Below are 20,994 nucleotides of genomic sequence, written 5' to 3' on the forward strand. Positions count from 1 at the left end.
GGAGGCATGCATGTCAGTCTATGCATGCCCAAACACAGAAGATGGGAGACAATTTGAGGAAACTAATGCCTAGAGAGCTTTTATGTTCTTGTCAAGGTAGAATGCAAGGTTATTTGTTGAGAGCGAAGGGACTAAGCTTGAAAAAATTTTAGATTTGTCATGAGGAGAGTGGGAAGGTGAACTGACTAGGGAAGGTGTCCATAAAGACTGCAGAAAGTGGATGGGGATCCAGCTGAGATAGGAAGTGCTGAAGTACTAAAAGCAAGTAATAAAAGAGGGAACTGCCTCTAATGTATGTTAGTAAGTGAATTGCTAAGGTTAGTAACTGTAATACAGCAAGGACAGAATTGTGCTTGTGCTATTTTTGGCACTTGGCTTTGCCTCACCCATAATGTTTGATGTCAGAAACCTGGAATCTCAGATTTGTCTCAATACCATATTTCCTCAATTCTAAGGCACCATTTATTCTAAAATATACCAGAGTTTTATTACCTTTTTTGGTAAGTGAGAGAAATTGCCACCAACCAATATTTTCCAACTGACAATAGTATAAGTGTATCCACTTAATTTTGTATAATTTCTTCTTTAATATTTCTGTCAAAGACCAAGTCTGTGCCTTCGCCTGGAATATCTAGCAAGCTTGTCCAGCCCGCCTTATTTTGCTGCTGTTCTGTTTTGTTTTGTTTTAGGCTTTTAGCAGCCTGAAACCATGATTTTCAGTTTCTGTCTTTAGTGATAAGTGGAAAAGAGGGATGAGGAAGGGGCTTTAGTGGCCCAACCAGAAACAGAAACTAAGAACCCATCATTGTATTCTCTCCCTTGGATACCCCTGGAAGTCTCATGAGTTACTTCTGTCCATGGGAAGTTTGTGAGATTGGGTGACATATTTCTTTTCTAAACCTGTGCTTGGGATCCTAGCTCGCATTGGCTTGACCTGATACTACCTCTGTCTTGCCTTCCATATTAGTATCCCCCAATTTTCTTCTTTTATTACTCTACACCCTGTTTTGCATTCTCTCCACATTATGGCTTTACCCATGTCAAGTCTTTTGTGAACTCATGCTGTGGCTCAGTTGGGTTTAGGCATCTGCCAATTAAGGTACTTAATCCATTAGTTTTAACAGCATCCCATAAGTTAAGGCTGGACTGGTGTCTCACATTTCCTGTTGATTTTGTTTGTTAGGTTTTAATTTATATTTCCCTACTGTGAATAATTTGAGCTCTTTTTATAAATACCCCTAAGAGCTTCTTTATTCTACTAGGTTACACTTATGATTCTGTCACCTGTAGCTAACCTCTGTCTCTTTGGAGTTATTCAGAAGTGTTTGATAGTATCTAAGTGACAGTCCTTCAAGATGCATGAAGTGGTTGTATGTTAGCTTTTAAACTTAACGTGGTCTTTTCTTGGGGAGTTGGCAACTTCTGTCCTGTTAATTATATTACCTCTTGTGGCAGAGGTAATTTTTGTACACACTAACTTTTGGTCTCTTTGCTGCATCATTGTGCAATCTTTATTCAGTTGCTATAAACAGAAAGTTGAAGATAAATCCAACTCTTGTGATACAGGTAACCAAAGTGATAACAAAATGAGTGTATAGTTGGCCTATTAAATTTGCATAGACATGGGCTCTGACACTTATTCTGCAAAGCTAGTGACAAGTTTCTTTTGATGTCATTTCAAAAGTCTTCAAATTTGCACTTCAGAATTGAGGAAATGTGTCAGTACCTGCCTCACAGTGTTGCCACAAGGATCAAATCAGAAAATATACAGTTACAGTCATTATTTTCTGGTGTCTAGTATAGTTTATGACCTGAAATACAATAATTGAGTAAGAGTTTTCCTGGCACTGAAGCCTAAATATTACCATGTGTATTTATTCCTATAGCCTTACAAGATAAAGAGGTGTAAGACATTACAATCTTATTACAGACAGACAAGGAAATTGAGGTTGAGAGGTACTGAGTGCCCTTCCTAAGGCACACAGTTGGAAAAATGATGGTGCTGGGATGAGAATCAAGTTCTTGCCTCAGGCTCCTTCTTAGACTATAAATAATCTGCCTGCTTGAAGTTTCTGCAGTGAATCATGGAGAAGGGTCTGAGAGCACTGAGAAAATGTTCCATTATTTTTCCCACAAAGGAAAGATATCCATAGGTACTGGTGAAAAGAGTAAGGCAAATAGACTTCATAGTTCCCAACCAGTGTGCCTTATATTTTTTCTTAATTTATTCCTAGATGCAGAGATGTGTATTATATTTTGTGAACAGATAAATGTTTAATTTTCTTACTGGAAGTGTATTAGTCTGTTCTCATGTTGCTATGAAGAAATACCTGAAACTGGGTAATTTTTAAAGGAAAGAGGTTTAATTGATTGACAGTTCTGCATGGCTGGGGAGGCCTCAGGAAACTTACAGTCATGGCTGGGGAGGCCTCCTCTTCACAGGGTGGCAGGAGAGAGAATGACTGCAAGCAGTGGAAATGCCAGATACTTATAAAACCATCAGACCTCATGAGACTCACTCACTATCACAAGAGCATGGGGAAACTGCTCCCATGATTTAGTTATCTCCACCTGGTCCCACCCTTGACAGGTGGAAATTATGGGGATTACAATTAAAGGTGAAATTTGGGGACACAGAGCCAAACCATGTGAGGAAGTGACCATGACATATTAATATATAACTTTTAAAAATATTAATAAAGAGAATGCCATAGAAAAGCCATCGTTATCCATATTTTCTAATTTTCTCAAGTAAATATTAATACTTATTACTTGTAAAATATAAACTTGATATGATAAATGGTATCTTAATTTTTTAAATAAATGTGCTTAGAAAAATGATTGACATCCTAACAGTGGTTATTTTTGGTTGATGATATTATGATAGGTTTTTTTGTGCTTCCCTATTTTCTAAACTCTTCATACAGAATATGTATTGCTTTGTAATCAGAAAACAAAATATCAAATATTGTTTTAAAACTGACATAGGAAAACAGACAAAGCTGAGGAATTAGAAGAAATGTGGTAGAAAGTAAAGATATTTTGGAACAGATAACTTGTGAAGAATTATTTTTAAATTTACTTTGAGGTTATCGATTCCCCAGGAGACAGGGTGGTGTTATGGTATTGAGAGTACAGGGAGAGGTATGATATGGGGAGAGACATGATATTGAGAGGTACAGGGAGAGATTGGGTGAAAGGGGATATTGCTAACTAAGTTCTGCTTTCTGTGATATACAGGGAGGAATAGTGAGGCATCAGCTTTTATTTTGATTTATGTTTATGAAGTTTTTAGATTTAACATGAGCTCTTAGGATCCAGCAAGGGAACTATAATGGTCATGAGGACAGGCTTTGGAGTTAGGCACTTAGGTTCTATTCCCAGAACCCCTATAAATCAGCTGTATGATATTGGGAGGTTACTTAAATCTTTGTTGGTTTCCTTATCTTTAAAAACTCTGCCTTATAAGGTGGTGGGCAGCACTAAGATATTGGGAACTTAGCACAATGACTGATATGTATCAATAATGAGTGGCAGCTATCATCACCACCACATTCATCAACCTTGACTGTGATTTGAGACATACATAAATATGAGTTGGCATTATAGAATGATTGCCTATCTCAAGTATCTTTTAGCACCTATAGTTGCAGTGCCAGCAACCTGACTCACACAGTTTAAACTTGAAAACACAGAACTTATGCAGGGCAGTTCTGAGGACCCCAGACCCTAGAGTGCCTTAACCTTATGCATGATGGTTGTACTAGATGCTCTGCATTTTTAGAGAATCTAATATTTATGACATTTTGGTGGTGTTATATGTTGATTGTCTTTTCTCTGGAACATTAGTCAGATTTTCCTTGTTCTTTGTATATCCAATTGAGTTTTGATTATATTCTGGATATTTTTAATAATATGTTGTAAATCTCTAGATCCTTGTAAAATCCTCTGTAGACGTTTGGTTGGTTTGTTTTAGCAGGCAGTTGACCTGGTTAGGTTCAGACCGCATGTTTTTTCTCACCTTTTGTGTGTGGTGGTTCCTTCCAGTGTCTATTCAGTTTTCAAAGCTTTGGCTATTTTTATCTTTTGTGTGTGTGGAGAGGGGAGTTGAGGGGTAGGATCATCTGCCCCTTGCTCAATACTCAGGTTTAGTTCAGATAGTGGTTTATGTTGTGGTTCAGCTCTCCATGCTTTCGCTATACTTCTTTGAGTATATTCCATATTTGCACAGTTTGAAGGTGAGCCTGGCACTGTCACTTCATAGACTGAACCAGAGGTTTCTCTTCTCCATTACTCTCTGAATATTTTCTCAGGACTGCTTTTTATATTTCCTCTGGCCAGAAAGATGGATTATTGTATAGTTTTAGCTTGCATGTTTTTGTGCAATTCCACTTGACTGGGATGAAGTGACAAGACAAAGAAGGAAGAAAAAAAATAATAAGGATTTTCTCCTAAACCCTTTGCACAGCTGAAGTCCCTGTTCTAGTTATTTTATGTAGAGAGAGGTTTTCTCTTGGGGTATTAGGTGTTTGCATTATTGTGGTGGCATCGGTGCTGTTCCAAACTGGTGCTGGCCTTGGGGAAAGACTGGAAGAGAAAAAGAACATTAACATAAAAAAGCACATGGATCTGCCTCTCACTTTCTGATCCCATTTCCCCTCTCCCAATACTCCAACCACAGGGATCTTTTTTCTTGTTCCTCTGGCCAGAAAAATGGGCCTCTCTTGTAGTTTTTGGCATTCTGCACCCACTGTGCAATTCTCTGATTTGGCCCACCTTCAGCTCAAGGAGAAAAAGGAAAGAAAAGAAGCCAGGTAACTCCCTACCATTGTATTAGCTGTTAGAAAGTTCTCACTTTCTTCTCCAGACTACCTGCTATTATTTATTTTGCAGAATCTTGCTTTTATATTTTGGGCAAAAGGGGAACAAGAAACGATAGTGGACTTTCTTCATCTTGGTTAGCACCACTGTGAATAGTTTATTGTGACTGTCCAGATAGCATGTCCATATTAGGGCCTGGCCAGGGATTGGCCCACTCAGAACTGCAAAGTGTAATGAGAGCAGGGGACATGCTGTTACCTAAAGGAATAGGAAGCCATGCCAGGCAGACAGAACAGCAGGTGTCTAATGTTTATGGTTAAGAAGAAAACCTTTTAATAGATGTTTTAAGGTTAATTTTAGAAAGTATAGTTATGACAGAGGTATTATTAGGGTTATATTATTTTTTTTTTTAAAAAGTTATTGATTTTAAGATATTCTTACAGGGTCAGTTGAATGCAAAAGAACTTAACTCACTTATTTTTATTTATCTCACAATTTGCAAACAAAAACATAATTTTGGATGTCTTAATGTTCAAAGCCACTTATCACCTATGCTATTTCTGTACAAAGTAAAGCTCAATTTCAAGTGGCAGCATTGGCAAGAATTAGCTTTTACGTTTAAATTGAATTTTTATAATTTTTTTTCTGTCTGAGATCTGCCAGCGGCTTAGCTGAATTCAGATGTGGAGTTGCCCCTTCTGAAGCCAAATTTTGAAATCAGCAAAGTGTGCTGTTTGTGCTCCATCATCTTTTTGTTCTGTTTTCTCTCATTTGACTATTCCCACTTTTCTTTATCCACTCTGTAGCAGAATCCTTCTTGTATCTGCTCATTTCAAAAGTACTTAAGTGTTGAATTTTCCCTTCCATATTCCCTTCTTCAGAACTTATCTGACCTGTGTCTTACTTATGACCTTGACTTTAAAGCCTTGCTAGGTGAATGCTACCCATCAGAGAAAGTGATTTAGACTGAGGAGCTAATGAATGTTATGGAATAATCCTTCAGTGGTATAGTTGAATTTTCTCATGTCCCACCAGATATCTTATCCTAAAGTAAGGAGAAATATGAATTTTTTAAATGTCTTGGCAAAAAAATTACCTGAATTGAAGGAAATAAATACATTTTAACTGTAGAAAATTTTGAAAATACATAATTATATAGAATAAAAATAGTCACATCACTCAGTTAACTACTGTCAATCTTTTAGTATATATACTTATAGCCTTTTTTGCATGTATCCAACACACACACACACACACACACACTCTCTCTCTCACTCTACAGGAGTTCAGATATATTGCTTTATAACCTGTGTTTTATACTTAAATATGTCAGAAAGAATTTTGTTATTAAATATACCTTTTTCATATTATTTTTAAATGGACTATATAAAACTTATTATGTGTGTATACCCTAATTTATTAACCAGTCTCTTATTGTTGCACAATTGTTTTAAAGTTTTCACTATTTTAAATAATGCTATGATACAAACGTGGCTTCCTTGGATTACATGCCTAGAAGTGGAATTGATGTATCATGGGGTATATATAATATATTCTGAAATTTTGATGTAGTTTCTCTTGGTGCTTATTAAATAGTAAGTAGTTGCTCAAATCTTGCAAAAGCAAAGATGCCCTTTTAGTTTCAGCCTGATTAATTTAGAAGAATTTATAGCTTATATACAGGTAAGTTTTAACCATATATAATTAGACAAAACAAATGGGTTTCCAAGGATTTTCCTTTTCCCTTTTTGGAAAATTACACTTTCATATACCATTGCGATTTTAATTTGGGCTTGGAAAAAAAAAAGAAAATTACTATTACCTAGTTACGTGAGGACCCTTCAAGAGGTAGAGGGAGGGATCTTCCCTCCCTTCTAAGAAATTTTAAATTTTACTTTATAAAGTGGTAATTATCTTTCTTGCTATTCTTATGTTTGGGTGTTGTCATATAATAGAGACCAATACTACCTTTAGACCAGGCAAGAGGGGCCCCTGCCTTGGTCTCCACTGTAGAGGGTCCTCCTCTAACTGTGTCCCTCCTCTTGCTTTAGAGTCTGTGGGCCAGGGAGCTGTGGCCACCTGCATGTCATGCCCCAACTTCTTTTTATCATACTCTGCTAACATGACCTTGAAATTACCTGCCTAAAAGGTCCAAGATTGCTTCTAGGGCCTTTGTGAGGTTTCCCAGGTCCATCCTCCTGATGTATTAATAGAGCATGCCATTGTGGCACGAACACTTACTAGAGTTGGATGTGCAGGTTGGGGTTGCCTCTTGTATGTGAGGCAGACCTCTCAGGGTGCAGGGTAGGTATTGAAGAGGAAGAGGCACACCAATTTATACTCCTGGCCTTGGTCCTGCAAATAGTAGGGGTGGACCTGAAAAAGAATCTGTTACACAGTGATTTGTTATACAGATTTCCACATGCTATTACAAAATGTAGGCAGAAAGAGCCTTCCAGGCAGAGAAAAAGTCACTTACATGCTGGACTCTGGAGGCGAGGAATTGTACAGCATATTTGATCCTGTAGCTTCAACATTTCATATATGAATAATGTTAAGAAATGAAGCTTCAAGCAGCAGATCGAGAATGAATCGAAAAAGGCTTTTTATGCAATGCAGGATTGTGGACTTTATCCTCAGGCCGATGGGAAGTCATTCTGGGGTATTGAGCAAAGATGACATAATGAGATCTTCCATTTAGAACTGGCTGTGGAGTGTAGTGGGTGTGGGCAAGAGCAGAAGCAAAGAGGCCTGTTCGGCTGATGGTGGTGTTCATCTGGACAGCAGGAGATGAGATTGAGGTAGGTCGGAAGCCATGAGGATGACCCTTGCCTACTATGTGGGACCGTACTGTGGACAAATTCACGTGGGTTAATGTCATGAAAATTATTTTGGAAAGCTTACAGAATTATGCAAATGTTGTTAATGTTTTTAATGACAATAGTAATGATCATATTATGGATAAAGGTTACATTCCAGCTAATCTAAATTCTAAGGTAAGCACGTGTGAAAATCAGCTGAAATGATGTGGGAAAGGATACCAGTGTAGGGTGTAACATCCGCTGAAGGTACCTTTGGGAGGGCAGGAAGATGGCTCTTCTAGTCTTTGGGGGCGGTGGTTCAAGCAGAAAGGACAGTGGCATTGAAGGTAGCTGGACTTGGGGTTTCAGTGTTGGGGATGTGTGCCCGAGGTGGATCTCATCTTTCATTACTTAAGCTGTTTACATAGGTCCATTTATGTCCCTGAATCTATAATCTCCCTAGTTGATTTTTTTTTCCAGAGGAAATAACTCTTCTCTTGTCATGAGGTGAAAGGGAAACTGAAAGGTTTACATTCTGTGAGCATAAGTTCTCTGAAAAGGAATTTGGAGGAAAGAGTTTGTTTATTCCAGTGAAGAGTTTGCAAACCAGGGAGATGCAGCCTTTAATGAAAAGGAAGTTGAATTCCTGATAACAAAGGAGGATTAGGGTTTTACAGCAAAACTCACTGCACGGGTTCCCCATCAGGTTCATTTGTGCAAATGAAGGATTGACACTCTCTTGTTTCTGATTGGGTGGTGCAGCTGAGTTCTGATGAGCGATACAACCAAGCCCTGATTGGCTGGGGCAGAGGAGCTTGATTGGTTGGTTCCAAGCCTCAAATCAGAAGTCTCTGTCAGGTGTTTGTTTCCAATGGCCTTGTTGGGTGGTGGTTTCTAGCCATGGTTTATCTCGGCACTGACGATAAAAAATGGTTTGGCTTGATTGTAGAAAGGGAGGTCCTCTAACACTTTTACATCTTCCTGAGAACACAGAATGCGTGACTGCTTCTTCACCCAGCCGTGGTTGCCTGGTTCTTTTTAAACTTTGACCACCTCAGATAGCCACAGGGAGTCCATTTTGTCTGTCAGCTGGGGGCATACTTTAACAATTCTCAAACAGATTTTCAACCAGTCTTTCTGTTTTTAGATAGATTTTTTTTTTCACCTCTGATTTCTGAGGTTTTTCTGCAGCTCAAATCACCATCTCTGTTATCCTTGGCTTTCAGCTTTTGTTGCCTTGATAAGTCAATTAGAGCTCACCTATGCTTTTCATCTTCCAGAAATAATTGTTGCCACCTGCATCTATTGCCGTTTTCACTTCTCTTTGGTATTTTTAATCCTTTACTCTCTGCTCTCTTTAGAAACTCCATTCTTTTGTAGGTTGGCGAGGAGCAGAGATAAACATATATTTAATTCAATAAGTTTAAATGTAATTAGATAATAAAATGATGCATGTATTTAAAGACTGTCTTATACAATAACATATACTTTCAATCTGAGAAAACTGGTTTTAAAAATATTTTTCTCATTATCTTCGATGAGGGTTTTAGTTCATATTTCTAATATTAATATTATTGTAGCTTGTCTAGCTGCAGGTTTCTTGAGAAAATAGAAATGTTTCTTTCATTTATTCGTAGGTAGGTATGTTTTAGAATGTTCATTTTTTGAAAATTTCCTGAGAAGTACGTGATTACAGAATGTGGTTGGTTTCTCTTTACCAAGAACAGTGAAAATATGGAACATAGACCATAAGATGTGAAGCATAGCTTTTTATTTCAAAGATTCAAAGGAACCTGAGGTTCAAAGAGTTAGTTGAGTCACTTAGTCTTAAATTTAGTAATGGCAGAGGTGAGGTTGGGATCTAGGTTTGTTGTTGCCAGTTCATTACCTGTCCTTTTACAGGCAGGGATTGAGAGCCATAGAAAGAAAATAGTCTAAGCTGGATCTTTCTAAGAAAGAAACCTTATGTACTTTCATTAACACTAGAATGTAAGCCCCAGGAGAGCAGAGAATTGGATATTTTGTTCACTGCTATATCCCCAGAGTCTACACAGTGGCGTGTGGGAGGTACTCAATAAACATAAAAAATTTCAAAAATGAATTGAGCACCTGTTTACAAAGATAGACATGGAACTCAGGTTTAAAATATGAACTTTTTCCAAAATAATTTCTAAAAAGAAATACAGTGGCCACAGTGAAAAGGATGTGTCACAAATAGATCAGATACATATTACTTAGCAGGTTTCCATGGTAGCATCATGTTCCTTTTATAAAAGAAAAACTTGAATATAAATATTGCTGCACAGTTCTGTGCTCATGTACTTAATAATGTAGGCTAAAGAAGCTCATATAAGTTGCATGTATTTCTGCATTAAGTATTCTTCTGCTTTTGGCCTTTCCACATAGTATAATGAGGCGTGCACACTCATTGCAATTGGAATTAATATAATAGTGCCACTGCAATCTCGTGCTGTCTCCCTTTTTTCCTCTTGCCATTTCGCTCTCTCAAATAAGTGTGCCAAGTGCTTTGCTGAGCACTTAAATTCGGAAGCCTTTCTCCCAGAGGAGTTGCGGTCTCATCAAATACAAGGTTACGCTGTTCTCAACATTTCACATTAAAAAATTCAAAGGGAAGGAATTTTACATGAACAAAATGAAATGAAGAAAATTAATTACATTTGCTTCTTTTTGTCCTTTCCATTTGTGTGTGTTCTAGGTACCAGCATTTTCTCTGCCTTGAAGATAGAGGCTTTCTACTGCCTCTGCTGCTTTTGATTCTTTACTAGAATTTGTGGTCATCTGCTGTATCTTGATAATTAACTGCGGTCAACTCTTAACTGCCTACAGAAGATAGACAGGGAGCATCAGGGAGCTGATTTTCTCATTGGCAGTTTACTAATATGAGCAAATCTGAGTACAGAAGACCAGGAGACTACATTCAGTCACTCACCTATTCATCCACCCTAGGCTGATGTATTTCACTGCACACCTTTAGGCATAGTTTCTTCAGGCTTGATCTTGCTGCTTACCACATCCTATCAAACTAGCTGTTTTCGAAGGAACTGGTAAGTGCTAAAATAGTTACAAATCCTCCTATATTTCAGGGTCTTCTCCTCAAAGCCTTTTCTCACTGTTCCAGCTCACAGAGATTTCTTCTGACTTTGAAATCATAATAAAATAGGGTCACGTTTTGTATACTCTTACACACATACTCTACTGAATGCGATTCTAACATTTAAAGGTCCCTATTTTTCTAGAAAATCTGAGAGTTAAGGAATTTTATTGGAAATTTTGATGGGAGTTTTTACTTGGACACTGACTTGTGATGTCACTGTTCCACTTTGAGCCCTTACTCTTTATGCTTTCTTATAAAGTTTTGTGTGTGTGTTGTCTACTTCAACAAAATCATAAGCTTATTGAGTACAGGAACTATGTTTTACTTAAAATTTCTAGTTCAACCATTGTGGAAAACAGTGTGGTGATTCCTCAAAGATCTAGAACTAGAAATACCATTCGACCCAGCCATCCCATTACTGGGTATATACCCAAAGGATTATAAGTCATGCTGGTATAAAGACACATGCACACGTATGTTTATTGCGGCACTATTCACAATAGCAAAGACTTGGAATCAACCCAAATGTCCATCAGTGACAGACTGGATTAAGAAAATGTGGCACATATACACCATGGAATACTATGCAGCCATAAAAAAGGATGAGTTTGTGTCCTTTGAGGGACATGGATGCCACTGGAAACCATCATTCTCAGCAAACTATTGCAAGAACAGAAAACCAAATACCACATGTTCTCACTCATAGGTGGGAATTGAACAATGAGATCACTTGGACACAGGAAGGGGAACATCATACACCGGGTCCTATTGTGGGTAGGGGGTAGGGGGGAGGGATAGCATTAGGAGATATACCTAATGTAAATGATGAGTTAATGGGTGCAGCACACCAACATGGCACATGTATACACATGTAACAAACCTGCACATTGTGCACATGTACCCTAGAAATTAATGTATAATAATAATAAAAAAATTTCTCCCATAGGCTTTAGGCCATTAGGCCATCATAATTATCTAATAATTAAGTGCTGGGAAATAAAGAATGACATAAATAAAAATGATATATTGCTATATGCATAAATCATATCTAATATGCAATATATGTTAATGTCAGTATATAAAAAATATGATCAATATGTCAACATATGTACATATTATTTTTATTTGTGAGATTTATTTGAAAAAGTATCTGGTCTATATTTTAACTGTAAGTATTGTTATCAGAACTGGGAGGTGATTCCCTGGTGTTTTCAGTAAGCACCATGTAGCTTTTGTAGTGTGGATGACTTTGGTGTTTGAGGGGGTACCATGACATCCAGTATTTACTTGGAGGTATACTGAATTTTTGTGTTTTTGATGTAAGATAGCACAATTTGAATTTTTGTTATTCAAGGATTCACATCTGTACTTTGATTTGTGCATGTGCATGTCAGTGTGTGCAAGTTCGTGTCTGTGTGGTGTGCCATGATTTATATGGAAGAGTAATTTTCCCTTAAGTGTTTTGTGATCAGGAGTAATTCCATGCTCTATTTCTTCTTGGAGTGTTTCCTGGTTTCCATATATTTACAATGCAAGGTTTATAGGGAATTTTACTGTTTGATTATTTGGGGCAGTGTCTCCACACCCCAGCATTCTGCGCTTTGCAGAATGTCTAAATAACTGCCATCCTTTGAGTTGGCATGGGCCCAGGCACTTCTTTCAGTTTATAATTTGGAGAGTGTGGCTTGTGAGCTGATGTTCTGTTGTTTGGAGTGTGCTCTGACTCATATCAATGTGTTTGTTGATAAACTGTCAGAAGCCCTGAAGTGTAGGGAAAATTGTCAAGAATTTTCCGCTTGTCAAGAAAAACTGTGAAGCATGCTAAAATAGGTGGAAAAGATTACTGGATGTGCTTTTTAGTGCACCTTTCAGAATGATCAGTTTCTATAGCAGCCTGCACCTTTCATTGTCTTTGGATTATTTTAGAATGCTGTGTTGTAGGTAACTGATAGTAATACAAATAGTTTTTGTCCATAGAAATGAAAATGTATTTTATCCTTTGAAATGCAATTGATTATTACCCTCTGGATATTTACCAGTTTTGCATCTCCCAATAAATTCATTTCACCTTCCTAATTGCCTGTTTTGGTGTGTCCTTCAAATTCTCCTTTGAATTGGTGATAACATCTTACTGACTGACTTGCTAAATAATGACAACATTTTTGACATGTATTAATTTTCTATTTGTATGAGAAATAATCTACTTTTTCTTTTAAATTATCCTTTACTACCAGAAAATTTCCATTTCCAAGGGACCAGTTTTAAGTGCTCAATGTTTATTTGCATCTATGGTTAGAGTTTTGGGGTGTTACCTATAAATCTGAAAGCATATGTGCTGTACTTCTCTTTATTCAGTACCCTGAATGCCATTCAGAATATTTGGAAAATATACATTGTACCTTTAGCAATTTTACTGTACCACAGTGTTTGTTAGATCTTTCTATGGATTTAAGGATTGAGTTTAGAAGCAGATTTTTCTTTTTTTATTTGTTGCCAGCCCAAATGAAGTAGCCTATTAAATAATTTAAAATAAAACCCATTTGATTTGTGCTGCAATCTAAATCCCTGACCCCAAGGTCTGCCCTTTGCATGAAATAGGTTTGCATTTCAGTATTTTTAAATTATAAAGAAATAAATTAAAGCTTCCTGCTGAACTCCTAAGAGTTTGGTAACAATAGTAACAATAGCCTTTTAGAGTCCTTGAGTAATCTAGAGAAGGCAGATAGGATAAAGGAGTCTTAGGAAAATTAATTGGCACATGACATCCAACATTACATGCAGCCAGAAAACATAATACCTTTTCCGTGTTCTGATTGCTATTCTCTGACTGCTGTTCTCAACTGGCAGGCTGAATAACAGAGGCAGCGATGGAGGACAGTTTTTTGGAGCTTACCTGTTTTATTCAGAGACCTTGCTTTATTTGAAATTCATGCGACTTCACAGTATCATTATTTTGCTAGGATGATAAGAAATCACCTAAACTTAATATACAGGGGCCAGAATCTTCTCAGTGGAACATGGAAATAAGGCAGACTTTTATTTTATTATATTTTATTTTGTTTGTTTTATTTTATTTTTGAGATAGAGTCTCGTTCTGTTGCCCAGACTGGAGTGCAGTGGTTCAATCTCGGCTCCCTGCAACCTCCGCCTCCAGCGTTCAAGGGATTCTCATGCCTCACCCTCCCGAGTAGCTGGGAAGCGCACACCACCACACCCGGCTAATTTTTGTACTTTTAGTAGAGACACGGTTTCACCATGTTGACCAGGCTGTTCTCAAACTCCTGACCTCAAGTGATCCGCCCACCTTGGCCTCCCAAAGTGCTGGGATTACAGGGCTGAGGCACAGCCCCTAGCCAAGACATGCATTCTAATACAAATAACAAGGAACAAGAGAAACAAGAAAGTCATTATGCAAATACATGGCAGGTCAAGGCTATTCTGCCATGGGAGGGTGTGGTAGGCTGAGTCAGACTCCTTCCTGCTGCCCCTGTCCTCCAAAAAATCCAAGTCCTGATCCCCAGAACCTGTAAATATTATTGTTATATGACAAAATAGGACTTTGAAGATTTAAAGTGAGAATCTTGAGAAAGTGAGTTTACTATGATGGGCCCTGAATGCTTTCACAAGAGGAGGAGAAGGCAATGGTACCACAGAGGCAGAGACAGGAGTGATGAAGCCACGAGGCAGTAAGTGCAGGCAGCCACCAGAACCTGGAAGGGCCAAGGAGTGGATTCTCCCCTGGAGCTGCCTAAGAGAGTACGGCCTGGCGATACCTTGATCAGCCTTGTAATACAGCTTTTGAACTTCCAGCCTCCAGAACTGTGAGAGAATATATTTCTGTTGTTTTAAGTTGCTAAGTTTCTGCTAATTTATTACAGCTGTTATGGGAAACAAATACAGATTTTGGTACCTGGAAGGGAAGTGCTGTTGTAACAAACACTTACAAGTGGGAATGTGGCTTTAGAATTGGATAAACTGGGCAGAGGCTGGGAGAATTTTGAGGTGCATGCTAGTAAAGTCTAGATGGCCTTGAACAGATTGTTGGTAGAAATGTGGATTTTAGAGACTGCCCGTGAAGGCTCAGGAGGAAGTGAGAAGCATGGCAGAAAATGTCTGTATCATCTTAAAGAATATGTAAATTGTCATAAGCAGAATATTTTTTAAAATATTAAAAGTGATACTAGTGAGGGCCCAGCAAGAAAAGAGGAATGTCTCATAAATAAATAAATAAATATTTATTCCAATATTTCCTCCAGGAAATTGGAGGAAAGGTGACCCCTTTAATATAGTGGCAGAAAGCTTAGCAAAATTGAGGTCCTGTGTTTTTGTGGAAAGCAAAACTTAGAAGATGAGCTTGGATATTTAGCTGAGCAGATTTCCAAGCAAAGTGCTGAAGGAATGGCGTGAGTTCTTCTTGTTGCTTATAGTAATTATGAGAGAAGCAACATGCACTGAGGGAAGAACTGTTAAACAAAAGGGAACCCAGACTTGATGATTTGGGAAATCTCAGCTTATCTAGATTTCAAAAAATGTTAAAATTAGGAGAGTCATTGTTAGCAAAATGTGCTGTGCAGAGAAGGTCAAGGGCAATGGCCTTCTCATTCCTGATTTCTCCATGGTGATGTGGCTTGATGTTTCTATTCTCACTTGTCATTGACACAGTGAGGGAGGCAAAACTGTGGATGCAGCAGAATAGCCACATGCAGGATACTGAATTGAATAAGTAAGGTATTGAACTGAAAATAATTTGGGGTAGATTTGGAATTTTTCACATTCTTAAAATGCTCCAATAATATTTTGTTTGGGTTCCTCTCAGTTCAAATATCACTTATGTGTAATGTGCTCTGACCAAGGGAGGTCATTGTGAGAATTTCAAAACAACTAAAGGCTGGAGAGAGGTGGGTTGGGGGTTGGTTTTAATTTGGCAGTTGTAATTAATGGTCAATTTTAATAGTCTGTAATTGATGGCAGCCTGCTGTGGTACATGTTTATTAAGACTGGGAGAGCTACTTTAAAAACTTGTAGTCTTTTATTAGTATTTGATGATTAATTTTTACACCTTCTGTTAGATTTTAAACAGAGCGAGAATTAGGTCAATGGAAATGGTTCCCTTGTTTCTTTCGTTGAAACACATGGGACAGTGACAGTAGTCAAATTCCTAGTGTTATTCTGCTCTTTCTCCTACTCACATCTATCAGTTTTTCAGAGCTTAAAAAGCCTGCAAGAGATAGGGAAGTGTGCTGTAGCTTTTCTGGATGGATGAGGTGAAAGGATAATGGTCACAACCTGACAGCATTGACTGTCCTGTCCTGCATCATCTCCTCAGCACCTACTCTGTGTCTAGCAGCATACCTCTTTGATCAATAAGCTGCTTGGTGTGGGTGGGATGGGGGAGGATCAAGGAGAGGGTACAGCTTGGAAACAGGGGCTTGGGGTGATAGAGAAAGCACAGTTGCCCCGTTAGAATTGGCTCTAACAAAGGCTTGTTTTTGTGATTGTTTGCAGAAAGATTATCACTTTGAATATACGGAATGTGATAGCAGTGGCTCCAGGTGGAGAGTTGCCATTCCAAATTCTGCAGTGGACTGCTCTGGCCTGCCTGACCCAGTGAGAGGCAAAGAATGCAGTATGTTTTGTCTTTTTGACCATTTGTTTTCTTGATTAAACAATTACCTCTTCATATTAGCCCTAGGTGTTAATTATAATGAATGTAGGAGACCTTACAAAAGTGAGCATATGGCATTGATATCTAGCAGAATAAATGCAGCCTTTCTCATCACCAGATGCCCTTATATCTCAAGTCTGTAATGAGACAAAGGCAATATTAAAGAATATTATTATTATTTTTAAAAAATCTATTCTCTTATTTGAAACCATGGGAGGGCAGAGTGGCAGAGTTTCTTATTAATGGATTTGTTCTTATTTTAAAAATGTTTTTATAAAATTAAAAAATTATGTTGAAATACACATAACTTAAAGTTTACCATCATCACCATTTTTAAGTGTCTAGTTCAGGGGCATTAAATATATTCATATTGTTTACTATCATTACCACCATCCATCCACAGAACTCTGTCATCTTGCAATGGATTTTTTTTTTAGCCATAGAAATAACTTAATTTTTTTTTTTTAGTATAACCTACAGAGAGATTATAGAATTGCTGGATATCACATTCAACAGCTTGTCTTTTGGGAGTTAATCAGGTTTGAAGTACAACATTATAAATTAACAGAGAAATATGAAATACATGTAAATTTATTTTCATTTAAAACTTTACTTTTAAAAATCCTTTAATTTAGTGAGTTAGGGGTTCTTGCAGCAAAATAGTCGAGGGGGTGGACTAAAGTTCGAAGCTGGAAATAAAAGAGAGGGAATGTATTTGGGTTTTCTTGCAGTCTTCCAGGTAATATTCTTAAAAGCTCAGTTTTTCTGTTCCCAAATAAAAGATCAGGTAAGCAAATTGTTAAGTGGATAACTAATTTCTTCCTATTCATAGAGAGCGTTCCTCTGTTACTAGCTGGAGGAGTTTTTAGCATAATTTGTAGATTTACTGATAAAAGGGAAACTGCAATAATCTTATGAGGAAAGTCAGGGAAAAATACCATTATTTCCTGGTGAATGACATTAATGAGTGAATTCAGGGAGAACCTGAGAGGCCCTCAAGTGGGCAGGTGAAGGCTTCAGTGTAGCAACAGTTTTAAAAGACAAGAGGGTCTGTATAGAAGAAGCTGCTACAAGACTGAGGTGTGTGAAACCACTAGTGCAGAGGGCAGATGAGCTCTCAGTGACAGCAATGTGGTTGAAAGGGAAACAGAGCCTGAATCATACCTATGTAATTAGCCCATTGTGAATTTGCTTCAGTTACTTGCCTAGAAAAATCTATATATCATTTACCTATGTTTACTTTTCATTTGTGGGCTAATTCCTTGGTTTCCTTGTAAACAGCCCTATTCAGGTGGACCGCCTAACCATTTTGAATGCCAACTTCATATCTAGGTGGTATGGTGGTCTTGGCTAGCGCTGGCTTTTGAGAACTGATCGTTAGCTGGAAATGGGCCACTGTGGAGTATTGTACCCATAAAAACTAGCGAACACTACAAATTGAGGGCCTCCTTTCCCTTGGTAGCTGGATTTTAAATACTTATCAGCATAGCACTGATTACATTTGTTGGCTAAGGGTCAACTCTGTTACAGAATTGATGCCTGCATAGGAATTAGTTTTAATTAAATGTTGCCAGAGACATTTTTGCTCATTATATACAGTAAGGTTCCACAGATAACATTTTGAATCTGACACTCTAGCAAGCACTTCTGTGAAAATTCTGACTACTAATCAGGTCACTATTAGTTATTACTTACCTTAAAAATGATTCTTGCTTTAAAAATGATAATACTTTTGTGATAATACTTCAAAAATAATAATACTTTTGGCTGGTACATTTTTTATCTTTGTATTTTGTCTGAAATCTGAATTTCCATGTATTCCTGTATAGTATACTTACATTTGATCTGGAATTTGTCAGTCTGGCCTTAGATCTGTGAACATTTGCTTGTGTTAAAGACAAATTGTTTTAAAACTCACAAGTAAGTTAATAGGCTTAAGCAACTTAGAAGCACAATTCATAACTTTAACTGTGTCACTTAAACTAGTCGTTAGTGTTTGGCTGCTGAAGGCAGTATCATAGTAACTGGATATTTCTTCAGGAGCTTAGATTTTCTATTGCTAACAATAACTACCATTTCTCAAGTACTGATTATGTGCCAAACATTGTGCTTGGAGCTTTATGTCATTATCCCATTGTATCCTTACAACAGCCCTCTCAGATAACTAGGATCAGTGTTTCCATTTTATTAAAAAGGAAACTCACGCTTAAAGTGGTGAAGTAATTTACTTTATGTCATATAGCCCAGACGTGGCAGGTCTAGGATTCAAAAACAGACATGTCTGATTCTAGAGCCTGTGTCTTACCCACTGAGTTTTTCACTCGCGTCCATGTGAAGAGACCACCAAACAGGCTTTGTATGAGCAACATGGCTGTTTATTTCACCTGGGTGCAGGCGAGCTAAGTCGGAAAAGAGAGTCAGTGAAGGGAGATGGGGTGGGGCCATTTTATAGGATTTGGGTAAGTAAAGGAAAATTACAGTCAAAGGGGGTTTTTCTCTGGCAGGCAGGGGTGGGGGTCACAAGGTGCTCAGTGGGGGAGCTTTTGAGCCAGGAAGAGCCAGGAAAAGGAATTTCACAAGGTAATGTCATCAGTTAAGACAGGAACAGACCATTTTCACTTCTTTTGTGGTGGAATGTCATCAGTTCAGGCAGGAACTGGCTATCTGGATGTGTACCTGCAGGTCACAGGGGATATGATGGCTTAACTTTGGCTCAGAGGCCTGACATTCCTGTCTTCTTATTTAGAAGAAGTCTTCTTATTTATTCTCTTAATAAGAGAAATAAAACAAAATAGTGTTGAAGTGTTGGGGCGGCGAAAATTTTTTTTGGGTGGTATGGAGAGATAATGGGCGATGTTTCTCAGGGCTGCTTCAAGAGGGATTGGGGCGGCGTGGGAACCCAGAGTGGGAAAGATTAAGCTGAAGGAAGATTTTGTGGTAAGAGGCAATATGGTGGGGTTATTAGAAGGAGTATTTGTCATATGGAATGATTGGTGATGGCCTGGATGCGGCTTTGTATGAATTGAAAAACTAAGCAGAAGACACAGGTCTGAATAAGAGGAGAAAAACAGGTATTAAAGGACTAAGAATTGGGAGGACCTGGGACATCTAATTAGACAGTGTCTAAGGAGGTTCAGCATAGCCTTGCCAGCAAAGATTATTTATGTACTTTAAGAGGGAGTTAAGAGTGGTGGTTCGGGGATAGCACTAGGAGATATCAGCTGTGATGGCTTGGAGAAACAGTGTAAACTGGCAGTATAAACGAGCAGGGCATTTATGAGTCATTGAGAACAGTGAATAGGAGTATGACTAGACAGAAGATATAGGGATGACAAGTTTTTGGGGCACAGTCTAGGTTGGTCTGGTGTCTGGAATGAGACTGGGGCTTAATAAAAAGGAGCGTCTATACAAGAGCTTAAATGGGCTGTACCCTGTAGCATTCTCAGGACAGGCCTGAATTCTGAGAAGGGCAAGTGGTAAAAGTATTGTCCAGTCCTTTTTAAGTTGGTGGTTGAGCTTGGTGAGGTATGTTTTTAAAAGACCATTAGTCTGTTCTACCTTTCTTGAAGATTGAGGACCGTAAGGGGTATGAAGGTCTTACTGAATACCAAGAGCCTGAAAAACTGCTTGGGTGATTTGACTAGTAAAGGCCGGTCCGCTATCAGAAATGTATAGAGTTGGGAAGGCCAAACTGAGGAATTATGTTTGACAGAAGGGAAGAAATTACCGTGGTGGCCTTCTCAGACCTTGTAGGAAAGCCCTCTACCTATCCAGTGAAAGTGTCTACCCAGACTAAGAGGAATTTAATTTTTTGACTCTGGACATGTGAATAAAGTCAATTTGCCAGTCCTGGGCAGGGGCAAATCCCAGAGCTTGATGTGTAGGAAAGGGAGGGGCCCTGAACAATCCCTGAGGGGTAGTAGAATAGCAAATGAAACACTGTGAAGTGATTTCCTTGAGGATAGATTTCCATGATGGAAAGGAAATGAGAGGTTCTAAGAGACGGGCTAGCAGCTTGTAACCTACATGGGAGAGGTTATGAAATGACGACAGAATAGAATGGGCCTGTGAGGCTGGAAGAACCATTTGTCTTGTGTGGGAAGAGATTGATAGGTAGAAGTTTCAGCGGGGCAGTAGGTAGGAGTGACCAATGTGAAGGAGAAAAACTGGCCGTGAGGGACAGAATTTGGAATGCTAGCTGCTTGTCTAGCCACCTTATCAGAATAAGCGTTGCCTAGAGCAATGGGATCTGATGCCTTTTGATGGCCTTTGCAGCGAATGACCCCAGTTTCCTTTGGAAGTAAAGTGGCCTTGAACAGAGTTTTTATTAAAGAGGCATTAATGATGGAGGACCCTTGCTGGTGAGGAAACCTCTTTCAGCCTATATAACAGCATGGCGGTGCAGAATATGGAAGGCATATTTAGAGTCAGTATAAATATTGACACGTAGTCCTTTTGTAAGAGGGAGGGCCTGAGTTAAGGCAACTAGTTCAGCTTGCTGAGAGGTAGTGGAGAGGGGCAGAGCTGTAGCCTCAATGACAGGTGTGGAAGATACTATAGCATAGCCAGCAAACAGGAAAGAAGGAAATATG

General features: G+C 38.4%; 1 protein-coding gene across 2 annotated transcripts in view; it reads left to right on the forward strand.

Moving 5' to 3' along the window:
- KIAA1324L (KIAA1324-like ortholog) overlaps positions 1-20,994 on the forward strand; it is a 209,114-nt gene that overhangs the window by 65,408 nt on the left and 122,712 nt on the right. The window contains exons 1-2 of one of the 2 annotated variants that reach the window (XM_011996056.1): positions 15,388-15,465; positions 16,243-16,363. In XM_011996056.1, the coding sequence (XP_011851446.1) occupies positions 16,359-16,363 (5 nt within the window). In that variant the 5' untranslated portion in view covers positions 15,388-15,465; positions 16,243-16,358. Of the gene's footprint in view, positions 1-15,387; positions 15,466-16,242; positions 16,364-20,994 lie in introns of those variants that run through there. The other variant, XM_011996055.1, reaches the window with a different exon arrangement.

Source organism: Mandrillus leucophaeus, unplaced genomic scaffold (assembly GCF_000951045.1).
Source record: "Mandrillus leucophaeus isolate KB7577 unplaced genomic scaffold, Mleu.le_1.0 Scaffold50, whole genome shotgun sequence".
NCBI classification, from domain to species: Eukaryota; Metazoa; Chordata; class Mammalia; order Primates; family Cercopithecidae; genus Mandrillus; species Mandrillus leucophaeus.